Here is a 16184-nt window from a genome sequence, read left to right as displayed (position 1 = left end):
AGGATTCCTCTACTTTCATGGTTTGAACCACTGAAAAAGCCATCTCTGATCAGCTCCTTGTAGCCCTCACCATCCCTCAAGACACTTATAATTGCGTTTTCAAGCTGCCTAATGCCTATAGGCTTTGTATTTCCATCCTTTACCTTACGTCTACCTTTGATGTCACTGTCGTCAGCAAAAGCTTTCCCCATCCCAGTCATGCTCCTGCTGTGCCCCATCTTTGCACCCCTCAAGTACAAATGGTGTAGACCTGAGTTGCACAACTGGTTCAGCTATCCATTAACAAGTATGGCTAACATCAAGGATTAATCAGGTCTCACTCACAAACTTTAACTCATTAATTTCTCTTCTCCAAAAGATGAGAGGAGCTCATTGATTTTTCACCTAAAATTGAAATCATCCATTCAGCTACCACTGCTGCTGCCCCCACACTTGCAGTTGCCCACCAAGTCAAATACCCTCTCAGGTCCTCCCTTGCCCTAGCCTTATCACAGATCTTTCTCTAGATTCTCTCCTGTCTCACCCCCTATCCTCTTATGAGATTGTCTATGAAAATTACCACCTGCTCTCTTAACCATTTTCCACTGAGCTGCTGATCACCTAATCTTCTTTACCTGGCCCCATACCAGCTTAACATTGTAAGATCTGGGATCAGGGCTAGAGCAAAGAGCGGGGGGTAACCTTAGGGTCAATTTTCTATATTAAAGGCACTATATAAATGGAAGTTATTGTTCAAGTGCTCGTGGACACTATAAGGCAAGATTGGTTTCTTTATACTCCTTGGATGTCAAATAGGCAAAAGACACCCATTGAAGACATGCTGATCATTGATGTAAACAAACACTTGGGCAAGTTAACAGAGATTGTCACTGAAACTGTACCTTACTAAATAGTCAATGCCTTCAGGAGGAAAGAGAACACAGGCAAGAGAAAAGTATTATACTTGATGGTAGGTAAACTAAGTATCATATAGCAACATACTCTTTGTAGGTGATGGCATGATATCATTTTGACTCCTCAGTTTCTTTAAGGTATTTACAGCCACATTCAGGTACACTGTCCTACTAGTGCTTCGGTGATATACAGCCTTCTCTTCACTCAAGGCCTGCAACAGTTAAATAGAAATATCACAGCTGGTCAAGTATACTTTATACATAACAATGATACAACTGTAAAAACATATCCATGTTGAAGAGATAGCATGGATTCCCATTTTCTACTGTAGCAAGGCTAACTTACATTTACTCATTTGACAGTAATACAGCAAAGTAGAAGGTTGAGAGGCAAGTTACAAACTTACCAGGTTATTTTGAAAACCAGAATTAAGACAGCAAATATATGCAGGCTAAAGTTCCAAATGTTCTCATATTAAACAACATTTTTTATTTTAACACTAAAAATGTAGTGCCACAGAATACTTTGCAAGAATTTTAAAAATTGCCCAAAAATGCAGTATTTAAAATTCTTACCCTCATTCTGAAGTTTCTCCCCAGCCTTTTCCAATCCTACCTCTACAACCTCCTCCAGCCCCGTCCTCAATGGTTTGGTCCTCAAACTCTTTCTATTATCTTCCCATTGGTGGCAGAGTCTCCAGCCACCTTGGTCTTATTCTCTGGAACCAGCTTGCCAAACACTTCTCCTTTCTCTAATTCTCTCCACGTCTTTAAAAAACCATCTGACAACCCTGCTTTTAAGTCAACTTTTCTAATTCCCTTTTTTATGGCTTAGCACTTTGTATCCTGGGTAAAACATCGTGGGGCATTTTACTGCATTTATCTAGCAACTTTTAAAGCAAGTGGTGATGAATTTTATACTCATAGCATCATCTTTTTTTCAAATGCTGTTTGGTCAGAGCTCATTTTCAACATTTGCAGGTTATATTTTAAGAGAGCAAGGAGAAATTAATTAGGCAATAACAATTTTGTGCTTAATTATAACAAAAATCAGTCCCAGATTAAAATGAGCACATTTATGCAAAATCACTTGGCATGTGTTCCTTCGAAAATTGTTAATTTTTTAACAATTTAATTAAATTCTTAGAAAGCTTCACTATTAGGATTGGCATGCATTTGCCCAACAATTTTAATAACATACCATAGAATAAAATCTTGTACCTTTTCAAAAGCCATTTGTTCAGATCCACAGAATTTCAAACATTCATCAATGAACACGTTCAAATATCGCTGTCTCACATTGGTGGGAACTTTGGAGCCATATTCTGTAGGAATTGTGGGTCTCTTCAAGCTTGGCTTGTTTTTGCGGAAAAATAGTAAAAGAGATGGTTTTATTTAGTTCTGGTGGGTTTTTTTAATATTTAGAACAGATTTCAACCTATATACTTTCTCAGATAGCAGAAGTCAACGTTATTTTGATGCAAGCATGAAATAAAAGCTAAATACTGCAGGCACTGGAAATCTGAAATAAAAACAGAAAATGCTGGAAAAACTCAGCAGGTCGGGCAGCATCTGTGGAGAGAGAAACAGGGTTAATGTTTCAAGTCCGCATGACTCTTCTTCAGAGTTGGCTCTCAAGAGGAGTCATACGGACTCGAAACATTAACTATGATTTTGATGCAAACACATGCTGCCTTGTGAAAATGCTGCACTATAAACCTGAACCCACCCTCAGAGAAAAAAAAAAACTTTTGTAGAAGATGCACCACTTAACATTTTAAAAATTCTTTCATGGGTCGTGGATGTCACTGGCTTGGCCAGCAATTTTTATTGCCCATCCCTAATGGCCTTAAGAATTGCCATCCCCTGGAGAACTCCAAATGCAAACTAATTTTTTGCTTCAAAATAAAAGGAATGACAGTTTATCCTGTAGTTATAAGCACACATTACTTCCCTCCTTACTCTCAGAAAACATTTAAATATACATTATTGATCCAATAATTGGAGGCAATAGTTCAAGAAAATTAGGTGCGAATATCTAGGTTTTTCACCATCCATTCTCATGAAATCATCAGCTTTATTAAAACACCAAGTTGCAAGTATTGTTCTGATTTTAGTCAAATGAATGTGATGGCACCATTGAATAAGACACCACAAAGTACAAATTTGAATGGAAAGACTCAATGCTGGTGGGAATGGAAGAAAGTGCACATCAATTTAGCGCAGATGAATGCACCAATCGCATACAAAACAACAACAGTTAAACTGTTTCAATGAGACTGCTGCACAATCTTCTGGGTACAGATGATTGCATAAACTTAAAGCATCACTATTACCAGTTTACAATGTTATAGGTGGTGCTCTATAATACTTCTGAAAACGCAGCAGCACTCCTGACCAATAATTATTCTGCATAGAGCATCTCACTGCAACCCTGCAACATTTAAATGTTGAATACATGTAAATAAATGTTTTTAATACAAATTTAAATTGCAAGAAATAGTCAATTGTCTTGGCGTAATCAGTTATTTCCAGAAAATGGTTATTATACAATAAAAATATATATAATATTCAAGCCAATGAGACAATTTTTTTCTTTTTGAAAACCAGTATTTATTCACAGCAAATAATTCCAACACAACGTCCACTGTATTTAAAAATAAACACCAAAATACAAGAAGATATAAAATAAATATAAATGCAGACAAAAATATTTCTGCATTTTCTAATCAAAGTATAAGCTACTCTTGTTATGTATCTATACATTCTAGAATTAAAAAAATAATTATTTTGTACGCATGAACGGACCCAAAGCCATCACTTTCGGCCATGAAAAGAGCCCAGCCTACCCTCAGATTACCCTGGAAGGGTAAGGTATCTCAAAAATTTGAGCAACAGGTGAAGCTAGCTGTTACACGCTGCTACTGTGCAGTGGCAACATGAGTGGTATTCGGCATTAACAGGATGCTGCTGTCAAGCCAAGAAGATGTGCTGTTTATCACACAAATGAGTACTGTGGTATATGAATTTCAGTGCCAGTGTGATGCTAGTTATTAAGGCCATACGCCCCAAAGGCTGGCAGATTGTATCAAACAGCATGTCCCAGCTACTGTTTGCAATGGGTACAGACCATACCCAACCAGCCCGAACTTGCAAAACACAGTGTCCAACGTTAGATGTGATTCCGTGATTAGGCAACATTTGCTAAATAATCCTCAGTGTGCTAAGAATTACGCTGACAACCAATTTAAGATTGCCAGTTGGGCTCACAGTGTGATGCATTTGCGTGTACTGGAAGTTACATATATTAATACACAGGGCCCTGTTCTGTGCAGACGGAAAGAACATGTACACACATTGCGCCTGTTTCAGCTAAACAAAGAGATAGCCATTTGCTGGTTCATTCTTCAGGGCAATGCCTTGACTAATCAGGGTCAAACTGCCTGGTTTAAATTTCAAACAATGTTTGGCAGCTAAATGTCAGTCACCATCACTGGTACATTCTCCATGGCAACACCACTTGCCAACCAATCAGCACTCTCTTCACATACAGTATATATTGTTGCTTTCCCTTATATTGGTATTCTTGACAAGTGCAAGACAAAAAGCTTAGGCATGTCTCTTTTTTACAGCAATACTCTGGTGTTATATATTTTGCAGAAAAGGTTGGGTTATAATATCTACATGGAGATCCAAAATGTGGAAGACATATTATTACAACAAAATGACAGACTAAAAGAACATAAACAAATAGACAACATTAGAAAAAGGAAAAAACTAATACAATTTGCTCAGGTCACCAAAAGACTGAAAACACAAGCAATTACAATATATGTTATTGCCAAAAATAAAACCTCAAACTCATTTTGGTACCTCACTGATTAAGGAATACCGTAGCCAATTAAAAGCCTTAACAATGCTTACGGCTCAATGGATACACATTTGCCTCCGAATGAGATGATCATGCATTTATAGCTAACACTCGGATTTGAGCAGATCATCTAAGCTGATCGTTCAATGCTGTCCTGAGGGGTTGTTGCACTGTTGGAAGAACTATTTTTCAAATGAGATTGTAGATGGACACCATGGCATTTTCTTTGAAAAAGATTACTTTATCAGTATCCCTGCTGACATTTATCCTTCACAACACAAAAACAGGTCATTTGTTCATTTATCACAGTGCTGCTTTGGAACTTTGTCAAGTGCAAATTGGTTGCCATTTCTGCCTAAAAAACAAGCCAACACTTTCCAGAAGCAATTAATTGGTTGTTAGGTGGTTTGGGATGCCCTGAAGATGTGAAATGTGTTAAGAGAAATTTGGTAGAGTAAGTTAGGAAAGAGCACTTTCGCGAGCAGGTCGGGGGAGAGAGAAGAAGAGAGCGAGGAGAGAAGCTCGGAAAAGAAGAGCTCGAAGACCAAAAGCTGCAAGAAGAGAAGTCATTGTGCCCTCCCCATCCGGTCATAATATGAAAAGTATATACCCCACATTGCAGTAAATCACTGCCCGAGTTTATTGCTTTAGCTTAACTGATAAATTGGAACAAGTTTATGAAGTTATCTCATTAAAGTAGTCTCACGACTGAACTTTTGGCCAGTCCATTCCTATAACAATTAATGGCTCAAAATACCCCAAAGTCAAATAGGAACAAAGAGTGCAATTTGTCTCAGCCCGATGGAATGAAAGTCTTGTCCCTCCATAAGATAAGTTTGCAGAGTGTTGAATAGGTCTCACATCAAATAATTTTGGTAGTCTCACCCTGGAATGATACTTAAGGTTGGTATCCATAATAGAAATGTCAGACTAATGCAGAAGGAAGAAGTTATAATTGCATAGTTGGAATGATTGTATGGCACTTGCACCAATTGTAAAGTCTAAATATATCAGCAATTCTAGCACATTTCTTTTTGAAAAATTCAGTTATTACTAGCTTCACTGAAACGCCAAGGTATTACTATCACATAGAAACATAGAAAAATAGGAGTAGGTCATTTGGCCCTTCAAGCCTGCTTCGCCATTCAATATGATCATGGCTGATGCTCTATTTCAACACCATACTCCTGCTCTCTCCCCATACCCCTTGATGTCTTTAGAGTCCAGAAATCTATTTCTTTCTTAAATACTTTCAGTGACTTGGCTTCCATAGCCCTGTGATAGAGAATTCCACAGGTTCACCACCCTCTGAGTGAAGAGGTTTCTTCTTAACTCAGTTCTACCCTGTATCTGGAGACTGTGACCCCTTGTTCTAGGCCCCCCCCAGACAAAGGAAGCACCCAGTCTGTCCAGCCCAGTCAGAATTTTATACATTTCAATGAGATCCCCTCTCATTCTTCTAAATTCTAGTGAATACAGGCCTAGTGGCCCAATTTCTCCTCATATGACAATCCTGCCATCCCAGGAATCAGTCTGGTGAACCTTCGCTGCACTCCCTTGGTGGCAAGTATATCCCTTCTTAGATACGGAGACCAAATCTGCACACAATACTCTAGGCGTTGTCTCACCAAGGCCCTGTATAGCTGCACTAAGACATCTTTGCTCCTATACTCATGTCCTGTCATGAAGGAGGCCAGGACACCATTTGCCTTCTTAACTGCTTACTGCATCTGCATGCTTGCTTTCAGTGATTGGTGTATAAGGGCATCCAGGTCCCTTCGTACATCAACATTTTCTCAATCTATCGCCATTTGAATAACACTCTGCCATTCCGTTTTTCCTACCAAAGTGGATAACTTCACACTTATCCACTTTATACTGCATCAGCCATGTACTTGCCCACTCACTCAACTTGTCTAAAACGCCTTGAAGCCTCTTATCCTACTCACCACTCACATTCCCACCTAGTTTTGTGTCATCAGCAAACTTGGAAATATTACATTTGGTTCCTTCATCCAAATCATTGATATTTATTGTGAATAGCTGGGGCCCCAAGCACTGATCCTTAAGGTACCCCACGAGTCACCTCCTGCACCTCCAAAAAAGACCTTTTTATTCCTACTCTTTGTTTCCTGTCTGTTAACCAATTCTCAATCCATGCCAATATATTACCCCCAATCCCATGTGCTTTAATTTTGCACACTGACCTCTTATGTGGGACTTTATCAAAAGCTTTCTGAAAATCCAAATACACCACATCTACTGGTTCTCCCTCATCTATTCTACTAGTTATGCCCTCAAAAAACTCCAGTAGGTTTGTCAAACATGATTTCTCTTTCATAATTCCAAGATGATTTTGTCTAATCCCATTGATATTTTCTAAGTGTCCTGTTATCACACCCTTTATCAATTCTAGCATTTTCCCTGCCACTGATGTTAAGCTAACCAGTCTGTAATTCCCTGTTTTGTTTCCTCCCTCCTTTTTTAAATAGCAAGGTTACATTTGCCACCCTCCAAACTGCTGGGGCTGTTCCAGAATCTACAGGATTTTGGAAGATGATAACCAACGCATCCACTATTTCCATGGCCACCTCCTTTAGGACCCTGGGATGTAGATTATCAGGCCGTGGGGATTTAATCAGCTTTCATTCCCATTAATTTCTCCAGCACTGTTTTTTTTAAATAATACTAATTTCCTCAATTCCTCCTGCTCGCTAGACTTTTGGTTCGCTAGTATTTCTGGGAAGTTGTGTGTCTTCCTCCATGAAGATAGAACTAAAGTAGCTGTTTAATTGCTCTGCCATATTCTTTATTATAAATTCTCTTGTTTCGGACAGTAAGAGACCTTCATTTGTCTTCACTAATCTTTGTTTTCTTAATATTTATAGAAGCTTTTACAGTCCTCTTTTATGTTCCTTGCAAGTTTATTCTCATTCTCTATTTTTCCCCTCTTAAATCAATCTCTTGGTCCTCCTTTGCTGAATTCTAAACTGCTCCCACTCCTCAGGCTTGCTACTTTTTCTAGCAGCTTTGTATGACTTCTCTTTGGATCTAATACTATCCTTAATTTCTTTTGTTAGCCATGGTTGGGCCATTTTTCCTGTTGTGTTTTGCACCAGAAAGGAATCTATAACTGTTGCAATACATACATTAGTTCCTTAAATATTAGCCATTGCCTATCCACCGTCATGCCTTTTAATGAAGTTCTTCAATCTATCTTGGTCAACTCAGGCCTCGTACCTTCATAGATCCTTTGTTTAAAGTTAGGACCCTAGTTTTGGATTGGACTACTTCATTTTTTTCCAACCTAAGGGAGAATTCTATCATGTTATGGTCACAGTTCCCTAAAGGGCTGTGGACAACAAGATTATGAATTAACCCCTTCTCATTACGCAAAACAAACTCTAGGAGCACCTGTTCCCTAGCTGGTTCCTCGATGTACTGGTCTAAAAAAACAATCTCATACACACTCCAGGAATTCATCCACCACAGTATTACTGCTAATTTGGTTTGCCCAGTCTCGATGTAGATTAAAGTCACTCGTGATTACTGTTGCTAATTTCCTGTTTAATACTGCCCCCCTACCTTGCCACTTCTATTTGGAGGCCTATATACAACTTCCACTAATGTTTTCTGCCCCTTGATGCTTCTCATCTCCAGCCAGGCACAAAAGGAGCTATATCAAATATTTCACTAATGCTATCTGACATGCTGCTTTAGACAAATAAGGAGAACCACAAGGTCACCACTGTACCATATGCAGAAGAAAAAATGAAATGGCAGGTAACAGAACTGCAGTCACAGATTGTAATCAACTATTTGTTGGGTAAAGTTTATTGCATATTTTCTTCATTCTCATTACAGAGGGGTAATGACAGCAGAAAACTCTCAGCATGAGTGCCTACAATACTGGTAAGCTAGAAATTCAAGTAAAGAGCCATAGAGATATATTAAAATAAGACTCCGAGTGATACAAATCTCTGATCTGTCATAATCACATCGTTGAAATATCCTTAAAAAAAGACTTTTCCAACACATCTGCTTTCGTAAACAAAACTGAAAACAATGATCCACAGCCAACAACCACAGAATTTGCAAGCTTTGGAAAGATCAGTTTCAAAAGCTGCAAGCAGCTGGACAAGACAGCATTACGCAAACGATAAAAGGTATCAGCAATGATATAAAGGCAAAATACTGCAGATGCAAATCTAAAATATGAACAGAAAACACTGGCAATATGCAGGTCTGGCAGCATCTGCTTTAGCAGCTTTCTTTCAAAACCAATCTTTTCAAAGCACGCAAAGATCTCGGTGTTGGTTGGGAAATCATTTATTTCAAATTTGTTTTCCAAAGTAGATGCATCAGACAGGTTCTTCCTTGAATATTTCAACACTGAATGCGAGAGATCAGAATCTGTCCTGCTTTACTTGAGATAATGGATATTAACCCTCATTTTTTTTTGATGGTGTCATAAAGTAGAAAAATTCAAACCAGATGCCACGTCGAAAATTTCCACTGTGCAGCCCCTAATGAAAGGCAATGTCATGTGCTATGAAGAATGAAAACCTAAAGCAATGTAGCTTGTGGAGAATAGAGCCAGTTACATGGCACACAGGAGAGGCAGGGCAGAAGGTACCAGACTGCTGCTGAGAACACGGAAATGAAACCCCACAGCAGAGTCCAACTTTAAGAAAGGAGGAAGCTATTGAGGAAAAAAAAACCAAAAGGGGTATATTAGCCTGATACAGAAAGAGAAATAAAACTTCAAACTAATTGCTGCAACAAAATCCGAACCAGAAGCTGCAGCGAGAAAAAGAGTTACACTACTGTTCGGAATGCTCCAATTCCCATTCTTTAGCACATACGGAGACAACATATGGAAGTTTACCTTCAAAGTGGGAGCATGAGCTATCCTCCTCTGTGCTGTAGTAGATACAGTTTTTGATGCCATACCAGCAATGGTTTGAGATTTTAAATTGAGGTTGCTGTTTCTTGGGCAATTAGGAGATACTACAGATCTATTTAAAGATTCCGTCTTCAGCTTTACTGGAGCTAAAGTACACAAAAAAATTACTAAAAGTCTGAATTCAACAATAAATATTGTATCCATATAATATTTATAAAGGATAATAAACTAAAGTTCACAATTGTGCCTTTAGGTATAAACGCAATACTCCTGACAGCATAAACATATACATGATTGATATTTACTATTCTAGAAAGATGAAAAGCACTTGTACAGAAATCAGTGCATTGAAGTGCATTCTATGAAAGTCAAAGGAGTGACCTTTAGTCTGTGTTTGAGTTATTTGATGTTAGAAAAGGTGCTGTAGAGGCCCCAAAATTGGATTTGGCACTATAGAGCTGGTAAGAAAAAGTTAGGCACCAGAGCTCCTGCCCTTTGCACTACCACTTATCAAAAGTGTGCATCATGCAGATGGCAGATCATCCGTGAAGCTCCTCTTGGTAAAATAGCCTGCTAATGTTCAATAAGATAAAAGCAAGATACTGCGGGTGTTGGAAATCTGAAACAAAAACAGAAAATGCTGGAAAAACTCAGCAGGTCTAGCCGCATCTGTGGAGAGAGAAACAGAGTTAAGGTTTCAAGTCCATACGGACTCAAAGCGTTAACTCTGTTTCTCTCTCCACAGATGCGGCTGGACCTGCTGAGTTTTTCCAGCATTTTCTGTTTTTGTTGCTAATGTTCACTGTCCAGCCTCATACATTAAAAAATGGTTGCTTCAACAAGGTACAAGGGTTTTAATGAGAGCCACAGCAAGGAACATAATGAGACAGGAACAAGAGTAAGCCATTTGGCTCCTCAAGCCTGTTCTGCTATTCAGTTAGATTGTGGTTGATCTGTACTATAACTCATCTTTTTGTTAGGCAAAGATATTGAGGGTTACAAACTGCCTCGGCCCCATAACCGTCAACACCCTTCCCTAACAAAAATCTATCAACCTCAGTTTTGAAAGTTTCACTTGATCTTGCCTCAAGATCAATGGGGGAGTGGGGTGGTAGCTGGGAGCCTGTGGGGAAGAGCGTTCCAGATTTCTACTACCCTTTGGACACATTTCCTTAAATGAGTCATTTCAGGCACCAGACATTCAAAAATAGTTTGAATAATACCAGCCCCATACAAGGGGAAAACTGTACTTTCAAACCAACATCGAGGAGATGAATAAAGATCACGTTATTCTACTTTTGATTGGAATTATGCCCTCAACACACCTCGAACTCAAGGACAACTTCAGGAATGCTGCAACATGATACACCGCAGATATTTTGGATGGGTCTGTATCTTCTGTTCCTCACAAAGTGCTCTTGATTCCAAAACGTTGTGCAGCTTTGAGTTCTATTAAACAAATTCTATTTTAATAGAGCCTTTTCACTTACTGTGTGGAATAACCCTAATGCATATTTCCATTTGCTGCCTTTTTCAGCTGGAGAGAAAATACTGAATCCCAACTTGGTCAACAACCAATGGACATAATGCACGCCCAGGGACACATGGAAAAGCAAACTGATCATGGGTCAGAGGTGAAAGGGAGTTTGGGTCATAAAATTACTCTAAGGAGTTATGAATACACCTGAATCAAAACATTTCCATGTGGTGTTACACAAAAACAGAAAGGACAGCTTACATTGTTTTGCTGACGGCATTGCATCTGCTTTTGGCTTATGTGCAATTCTTCTCTTCTCCCCTCGATTGGTGAAAGATGTGCTAACTGCTTTTTCCACTTCTGCCAGCTGTGCAGCTTGCTGCTGTGCCATCAAACTCCGTTGATAACAAACCTCCTGAGCAGTAAGTCTACGAAAAGGACGGATGACTGGCTTCGCTGGTTCCACCTAATTAAAAATAAATTATGTCACACGCATTCCTATTATTGCGAAAGGGTTCTGTTTTCCCTCTAAAATGGAAAACTGCAATCACATTTTATAAAGTTGAAGCTTGAAAGCATTTTTTTAAAAAATTCAAATCTGTAAATCATATTTTAAAAATGTTTTATTTCCATTATACTGCTTCAGTAACTTTTCAGCCAAACTCTGATTCATCACTGAGTTTAGGCAAGATATAATAGTGTAGCCTGTAAGTCAAGAGTTCATGAGTTAAAAATCACACTACGGTAACGTACATTGCATTCAAAGCACAGAAACAGGCCATACAGCCTAACAGGTAGGGGGATGGTGTCTTAGTGGTAACGTCACGGGACTAGTAATCCAGAGGCCCAGGCTAATGCTCTGGAGACATGAGTTCAAATCATGGCAGCTGGTGGAATTTAAATTTCAATTAAAATAAAACTGAAGTTTCAGTAATTGCAACAAGGAAACTATCAATTGTTGTAAAAGCCCATTTGGTTCACTAATGCCCTCTCGGGAAGGAAATCTGCCATCCTTACCTGGTCTGGCCTACATGTGGCTCCAGACCCACAGCAATGTGGTTGACTCTGAACTGCTCTCTGCAGTGGCCTAGCAAGCCATTCAGTTCAAGGGCAATTAGGGATGGACATCAAATGCTGGCCTTACCAGCAATGCCCACATCCCATGAAATAGTAAAAAAAAATTGTGTTGTTACTTATGCTCCATACAGCCCCCAAACAGACTACATCTATCCCCTTCAACATATCCTTCTATTTCCTTCCCCCAAATTGCGAAAAAGAATTCAAAAAAGTGACCACTAAAACTGCCAGGGTAGAAATATTGCTCCTGTTACCTGATCCTACTTAATGCATGCAGAAAACTAGTTTTAGTGCCACCTTTGTTTTGTGGCTTCCGGTCATTTGCAAAATGGCCAATATACATAAGAAAAAAATGAAAGCCCCAGTCAGCTAGCTGGATTATCCTTAGTATAGATGAGGAAATTTCATAAGTTAACAGATTCCTAAATGCAAGAATAATTTTCCCCTTGTCCATCTCCTAATGGTTGAGACTTGCAGTCAGGTAAACTACCACAAGAAGTGGCAACTTGCTGGAACATCACAGTTGAAAACTATCACTGCTGAGTTCACCCTTTCTTACTTAACACCTCATTCACACTTCCGATCAGCAGTTAATTTTCTTTTACTGAGCCCAGGACCAAAGGCAAATTGTAGTGTTATAATCACCAGCAAACTCTGAACAAATTCACAGCTGAATGATCTTCCTGGTCTGAATTTTCAGTGCCAACCTGCTTATCTACTAAGTTATCAAGCAAAGTCTAAAATCATATTAAATTCACAAACATTATCATAATGATCAAGCTAATTTCTAGAACTTAAGTCTTTAAAAAGTGGGAATATTCGCAATTGTGCCATACGAAAACCACTAAACATACTAAAAAAAGTAGTACTTCTCAGCACAACATTCTGTAATGCATACATTAGCGTGCACGAAGTAAACATGTTCACTTGTGCAATGCACTCTTAACTTAGATGCTAAGTTGAAGCAGTAAATCTAATGCAGGATGAATAGACAGATAAAGTGACCTAAATATATGAAGTCATGATGGTAAACCTTAATATTCGACTTACATTTTCTTGTTTTGAAACATGTGAAATTCTCCTTTTCTGCCCTGGGAAAAGTGTGGTTAGACTGGGTTCTTTTTCTTCATTAACTTCCATGGACACCTACATACGAAACAAAAAAATTGCTGAGTACAAATTTGAAAGTCACGGAGCACTTCTAAACACATTTGAATTGGTCAAAAAAGCAGGAGAATCAATTTCCTATGCCACATCTAACAAGAAGTCAACTGTTAACAATTGAGTTTGCGGTCTTAATACATATACTGCACATCGGGTTACAAGTTACAAGTTAATAAGTAAAACTGCACACCAGGAAAATCCCAGGCAATGTCTTTAGGGCTCTCAGTATATTGTAACTGGATAACTGTAGTTGTTACACAAGTTCTTCTTGAGAAGCGTATTTTCACTTTCAAACTAAACTTGGATAGAATAATACAAGAAAATGCCATCAATTTAGTTCTCATTTTAGACAAGGTAATTCTTCCACCAGAGCTAAATTCAAGTGTTCACTCCACCAGCAAAATGCACGCTCAACTGATACTCAAAGAACACCTAGAAGTAATAAAGATGAAAAAAACCCTGAAAAATGAGGAAAATCAAAGAAAAATTAGGAACAGTAACTCCTGAGGCTGATTGACCAAGTGCCAGGAACAGTTGCGCATGTATATCAACTTGCACTGCATCCACCAGTTTCTCCCACCACTGACACTATTGGTGTGCGCCTGTCAGCTGGTGTCAGTATGATTTGCGCTTGCATGATCAGTGACATTGTTCCATCCGCCCCTGCCCACCCACCCCCACCACCTGCCTGCTGTCGACCATCCCAAGCTCTCACCAGCCCTCCCCCAAGATCTTGCTGTGCAGTGTTCCTGTTTCCAGCCGTTATGAGCCATGATCTATATGGCAATGGTGAAGATCAGCTAATTCAAGATGCTAAAATAACACTGTGTCTACTATATGCATGGTAGTCCAAAAATTCTTTACACCACAGTTAGCTCTTGTAAAATTCTAAATTTGTTGAAATTATATAACATGAGCACATGTTGATCTGTTTGCAGTCTGAGAAATAATGTACAACTGTAACCTTGTAAGCAGAGGATTTAGATAGAGAAAATAAAGAGAAACTGTTTCCAGGACTAAATGCTTAGTAACCAGAGGGCACAGAAAAACCTTTTTACAGAATGAGTGGATCGGATTTGGAACGCACTGCCTGATAGGGTGATGGATGCAGATTCAATAGGGAATTAGATAAATACTTGAAGGAGAAAAAACTTGGAGGAATACGGGGCAAAAGAGGAGTGGGATCAACTGGATTGCCCTTAGAAAGACGTGGCAGATTTGATGGGCCAAAAGCCTCCTTCTGTGCTGTATTAGTCTCTGATTTTAGGGCAGGCATGCTAAATGGGTACTTTGCATCTCTTATCAAACACCAGCCCCAGCCAGGTATGGGTGCTTCTTAATTTTATTCCATAGAAGCCAATGATCTTAGTGGGGTAAAGGCAGTCAAGACCAATAAAGTTACTGGACCTGATGACATTTACCCAGGGTGTTGAAAGAAATTAGAGATTATTATGCAAGATAGTAATATACATTCAATAGGTCTGGCATTGTTCCAATACTCTGAAGGGAAGCTCAGAGAGTTCCAATATTTAAGATGAGGGGTGTGGAAATTATAGGCCAGGCTTAAGAATGAATAGGACTGGAAAACGATATTGCACTCTCTCTGGCAGTTAGTCTGACACTGGAAGGCATTAGAAAAGATGAGATGCACCTCTGGAATTTGCTGGAGTTTAGAAGAATGAGGGGGGATCTCAGAAATCTATAAAATTCTAACAGGACTAGACAGGGTAGATGCAAGAAGGATGTTCCCGATGGTGGGGGAGTCCAGAACCAGGGGTCACAGTCTGAGGATATGAGGTATGCCATTTAGGACTGAGATGAGGAGAAATTTCTTCACCCGGAGAGTGGTGAGCCTGTGGAATTTGCTACCACAAAGTAGTTGAAGCCAAAACATTGTATATTTTCAAGAAGGAGTTAGGCATAGCTCTTGGGGCGAAAGGGACCAAAGGATATGGGGAGAAAGTGGGAGCAAGCTATTGAGTTGGATGATCAGCCATGATCATAATGAATGGCTGAGCAGGCTCGAAGGGCCGAATAGCCTACTCCTGCTCCTGGTTTCTATGTTTCTATCAGCACCTGGAGAACGTCAGTATTGTTTTAGGAAATGGAGATCCAGTTTAACTTACTGAGCTCTTTAAGGAAATGACCAAAATTACTGGATGATGGCAACCTAATCGACTTTGAATACTACAGGTTCCAGAAAGCATTTGGCAAAATGTCACTGGTCAGATTTGGGAAAGCAAAGTTGGCTTTGGATTTAATTGCTAGGAAATAGAAAATTAATACAATAATTGGCCAACAAGAGTTTGTCACCACCGTCAACACCCCTTTGTCCTTTTGCCTATGACATCTCTGGCAATCTCTTCTTTGCCTCCACCTATCACTGGCCCTCTACCCAGCTCTACCTGTCCCACCCCCCTCAACCAGCTTATCTTTCACCTCATTTCTATTTTTCTTTAGTTCTGATGAAGAGTCATCCGGACTCGAAACGTTTACTGTATTCCTCTCAGCAGATGCTGTCAGACCTGCTGAGTTTTTCCAGCTGTTTTAGTTTTTGTTTGAGAGTTTGATTTAGCCACTTTGAGTATCTTGTTCAGTTGGTCCTCAGACATGTTGGGCATGTCAGGAGAGGGTAGTGAAAATAATTTCCACTCTTAGGTCTACTGGCCATTGAGGCAGGAGAATTTTCATTAGAGAGAAACAGTCTTTGAAAAGACATTTTTAAAATGATGAAGGGAATACATTCCATCAAGTTGGATGGACTAGTTAAGAATTATAGGGATGGGAAAACTAGGG

General features: G+C 39.3%; 1 protein-coding gene across 3 annotated transcripts in view; it reads right to left on the bottom strand.

The window, feature by feature from the left end:
* The window catches only part of rexo1 (REX1, RNA exonuclease 1 homolog), a 108946-nt gene that overhangs the window by 45935 nt on the left and 46827 nt on the right, over positions 1 to 16184 (bottom strand). For all 3 annotated transcript variants that reach the window (XM_041204467.1, XM_041204468.1, XM_041204469.1), the window contains exons 3-7: positions 13275 to 13370; positions 11409 to 11613; positions 9653 to 9816; positions 2115 to 2249; positions 982 to 1105 (exon numbers count right to left, since the gene is read on the bottom strand). In XM_041204467.1, the coding sequence (XP_041060401.1) occupies positions 982 to 1105; positions 2115 to 2249; positions 9653 to 9816; positions 11409 to 11613; positions 13275 to 13370 (724 nt within the window). The remainder of the gene's footprint in view (positions 1 to 981; positions 1106 to 2114; positions 2250 to 9652; positions 9817 to 11408; positions 11614 to 13274; positions 13371 to 16184) is intronic.

Source organism: Carcharodon carcharias, chromosome 14, assembly GCF_017639515.1.
Source record: "Carcharodon carcharias isolate sCarCar2 chromosome 14, sCarCar2.pri, whole genome shotgun sequence".
Classification (NCBI taxonomy): Eukaryota; Metazoa; Chordata; class Chondrichthyes; order Lamniformes; family Lamnidae; genus Carcharodon; species Carcharodon carcharias.
The sequence above is the reverse complement of the archived record's forward strand: the minus strand, read 5'-3'. Positions and strand labels throughout refer to the sequence as shown.